The 3,431-nt window shown below is 38.0% G+C and overlaps 1 protein-coding gene across 1 annotated transcript; it reads right to left on the bottom strand.

The window, feature by feature from the left end:
• Nucleotides 1–832: 832 nt before the first annotated feature.
• Nucleotides 833–2,662, bottom strand: LOC101313422. Its single transcript, XM_004301778.1, has 7 exons — nt 2,509–2,662; nt 2,187–2,428; nt 1,954–2,076; nt 1,716–1,832; nt 1,446–1,631; nt 1,169–1,310; nt 833–990 (listed from the first exon to the last, which is right to left on the bottom strand). Exons 1-7 carry the CDS (start codon nt 2,660–2,662, stop codon nt 833–835), a joined length of 1,122 nt encoding a protein of 373 aa, XP_004301826.1.
• Nucleotides 2,663–3,431: the final 769 nt, after the last annotated feature.

Below are 3,431 nucleotides of genomic sequence, written 5' to 3'. Positions count from 1 at the left end.
CAATGTTCCCTTCTTCCTTAATCAATTAGCTTTAGGTGCTTAGCTTTGATTGATTAGTAACGTCCCCTGTTTTATTTGATAATCCATTTAGCAACTCTGTTTTGAAACAGGCGACTCTGTTTTGAAACAGGGGACCTGTTTAATCATTCTCTTTCTCGACTCGAGTGTCCATTGTACATTTGTACTAGACGTAGTACAAGAGAATCAGACACAAATATCATGCAGCCACTTCACTTGTTTATAATACATATTCGATTTAGCATGTATATTATTCATCAAAATAGTAATACAAATATATGTAACAAATAAATGAAATAACAAAGATAATAGTGATAGACCAATTCAAGTTGCATAATTGAAGGTTGATTGGCTTTGATTAGGGATATAGGGATTTTTGTGGTGTTTGGAGTGGGATTCTAGGTTCGAAAATGGAACGGGAAGGCAAAAACTTTGCAGCAGAAGATGATATTGGCCAAGGTAGAGTACTTATTTGATAAAGATGATCGTGTTGGAATAGGATTTTAGGTTTGGAAATAGAACTAGAAGATGAAAACTTTGATTAAGATGAATCAGTGCATTTCCGAATGACAAGGTCTCTGTTTCTAAGCAGCTACAGCATACTGCATACACATATACACATACAATATATTGTGAATGGAGTTCGTATTATTGTGGAATAATTGTTTGTAACACACAACTATACAAAGCTCAGAGCCCTAAGCTCGTTAGCTATCCTAAACCGAGATTCATAATTTCAGATTATAAGCTACATAATTACAAGGAGTTACAATGAAACTGAGAATAGCTAGCCGGAGATTACAGAAGAAATAGCTTAATTCCGCAGACCAGGAGTGTCCTTTTCAGAACGAACTATAACGGACGTGGCAGATAAGCCGTTGTATTTATCTACTGGGAAAGTGAGTTTCATTTCATCTTTTGAAGGCTCTGTTGGAGATGTTGATCCAAATATCTGGACTGTTAAGCTTCCAACTGCAACAAGAACCAAGCATGCGTAGAATGTGTTACTATGATGATGTAAAATTTACTCTTCCTTTTTAATACTGGTATCAGCTACCAAAATTGTCTCTACTACAGAGTGATAAAAGGTTAGCAGCTAGGTGATTTAATAAGCTGAAAAGATGATGAAACAAAGAGTGCAGTAATTTACCTAGCACAAGAGCAGCACCAATCAAGCCAGTAGAACCCCATGTTTCGCCAAGGAGAAACCATGCGAAACCTGCACCCCAGACAGGCTCTAAACCATAAATTATTGCCGTCTCTGTGGCTGATACATTGCGCATTGCGACCATCTGTTAAAAAGAATCTGGGCTGTAAAAGACTATGCTAGAAAATTCATGCGACCACTACAATTCACACATCTTGATCGACATTGTAGAGAAATGAGCAATGCGAGAACAAATTAACGATTCATACTCTTAGAGTACCTCTACCCATAAGCATAACACAGTGGAGAATATGCCTGTGTACAGTGCAGGTATCCATGGAAACACAAGCATCCACTCCCAGAACATGTCCCATGTCCACAATGATGGGTTAAAGTCGTGGAGGCCGCCACCAGACCATGCTCCAATGAGATACCATATGGTTGATAAGGAAGCAACAACACATATCTGAATATGAAACTATGGTTATATTAGTGTGCAGCATCAATTAATAAAGATATACTAACTAACTACATGGGTAAAAAGGATAACCTCATATCCAAGCATAGGCAAGAAGTTTTCTCTCTTTGCGTTTCTTGATATATGCTCTGTTCTAAGCATATGAACCCCAAAAAACACCGCGCTCAACAAGTTCAGCAAATCCCCAACCTGAACACGTTTGATAGAATATTTATATAACCCAACAGATAGAGCAATGTACTTGACTCATGCAGCTTGGTGTAAACAGAAGTATAAAACTAGGAACATAAAATATTAACAAGACTGTTACATTTGGGGGAGATCCACTGGATTCCAGCAGCCCAACTCCTACAATAGACATGAAGGCACCAAACCAGACATGAGCAGGGACTGCTGCTCCTAACATACCATCAAGCAAGGGAACAATAATCACCTGTTAAATATGCCACCAATTAAGTACCTGATCAGGTACACTCCCAAAATGCAAAACAACAATCTAGCCACATTGCCTACAAGCAATTAAGCATAATGCAAAACACTCACAGTGAACATAGAAAGAAACGATGCGCGACCAGCATCCGATGTTAACAGTCCTAATGCCTGCATAAGGTACCCTAGACTAACCCAGAACCCCAACTCAATCCCTGCATTCCGAGTATCAACGTCACCTCTTGCTCTGATAACAAAAGGGATGAATGGAACAGCAGACATGGCAAACCGCACAACAGAAAATGTCGCCGGGTCCATCACAGATTCCACCTCTTTCACAAACGTGAAGTTACTCGCTACAGTGTACAACATTAGCAAATTGAGCATCATGTCATTGACAATTAACTTCATTATCAAGAAATGAACAATCTTTTACCATAGACAACAGTGATTACATTGAGCAGAAGGATGCTCCTAACTTTCTTGCTCAGGGCTGTAACCGTTGTTTCACTTTCATTTGAGACTTTGACTAATGCGGTTGGACTCGGATCCAATTTTGCAGTCTCGCCTGAAGATTTGTTCTTGTTCATTTTTACCATCTCCTAATCTATTATGATCTCAAAACTCATACTTAATAAGTTTAACAAACCAAGTATCTATATTAAAAGTTTCTTTGGCTGCTTAATGTTGTTGCGGGTTCTTTACTTTCCATGCTTGAAAGAAATCAAATATCATGTCATCTAAAGTTTGCTCAAAATAATCTAACATATCAGATGTATTATTAAATCGTAACATGATTGCTGCATGCACACATCCTTTCTCCCATTCTAATTAACATGGTTGTGTTCTAGTCCTCTAAAAGATATTCTATTTTTTCTAGGTTTAGTTGCTCCATAGTCTAGAGTTCTATGATAAACTAATCACACTCGAATAGCAAAATTTGAGAAGAATACCCTAACGGAGCCGCCCTTGCTCTAGAGAAAACCCAAAAGGCAGGCAAGAGGGTTTGGAGGTAAGCAATAAGCATTAAGGGCTAAACCTTATTGGGAATTTGGGATGGAGTTGCTGTCAATTGCAGAATTGTTGGTTGCATCCTCAGCAATTTTAGTGAATTATATTGCAGATTGTTGTTGCATTGCTGTCCACAAACAATTTTCTTTTTCGCTCCTCACACATGTCAGTGTTCGAACTCATGGCCTCCACAATTTTGTTTTACTTAGCAACAAGTCACAACCAGTGGTGGATCTAGAAATGAAATGTGGTCTAGGCTAAATTCCTCTCTTGTATGCAAATTTTTTTAGCCAATAATGTTTCGAAACAAAATTATGGAAACAATATTGTATTTTATCAAAATCATAT

This window comes from Fragaria vesca, linkage group LG5, assembly GCF_000184155.1.
Source record: "Fragaria vesca subsp. vesca linkage group LG5, FraVesHawaii_1.0, whole genome shotgun sequence".
NCBI classification, from domain to species: Eukaryota; Viridiplantae; Streptophyta; class Magnoliopsida; order Rosales; family Rosaceae; genus Fragaria; species Fragaria vesca.
Note: the sequence above shows the minus strand (reverse complement) of the source record. Positions and strands in the feature narration are given on the sequence as shown.

Coding starts and splice junctions, on each gene's coding strand:
- LOC101313422 (XM_004301778.1), bottom strand. CDS start 2,662: ATGAACAAGAACAAATCTTCAGGCGAGACTGCAAAATTGGATCCGAGT. Junction 2,429..2,508: donor TGTAATCACTGTTGTCTATG/GTAAAAGATTGT, acceptor TGTACACTGTAG/CGAGTAACTTCACGTTTGTG. Junction 1,311..1,445: donor TGTTATGCTTATGGGTAGAG/GTACTCTAAGAG, acceptor TCTTTTTAACAG/ATGGTCGCAATGCGCAATGT.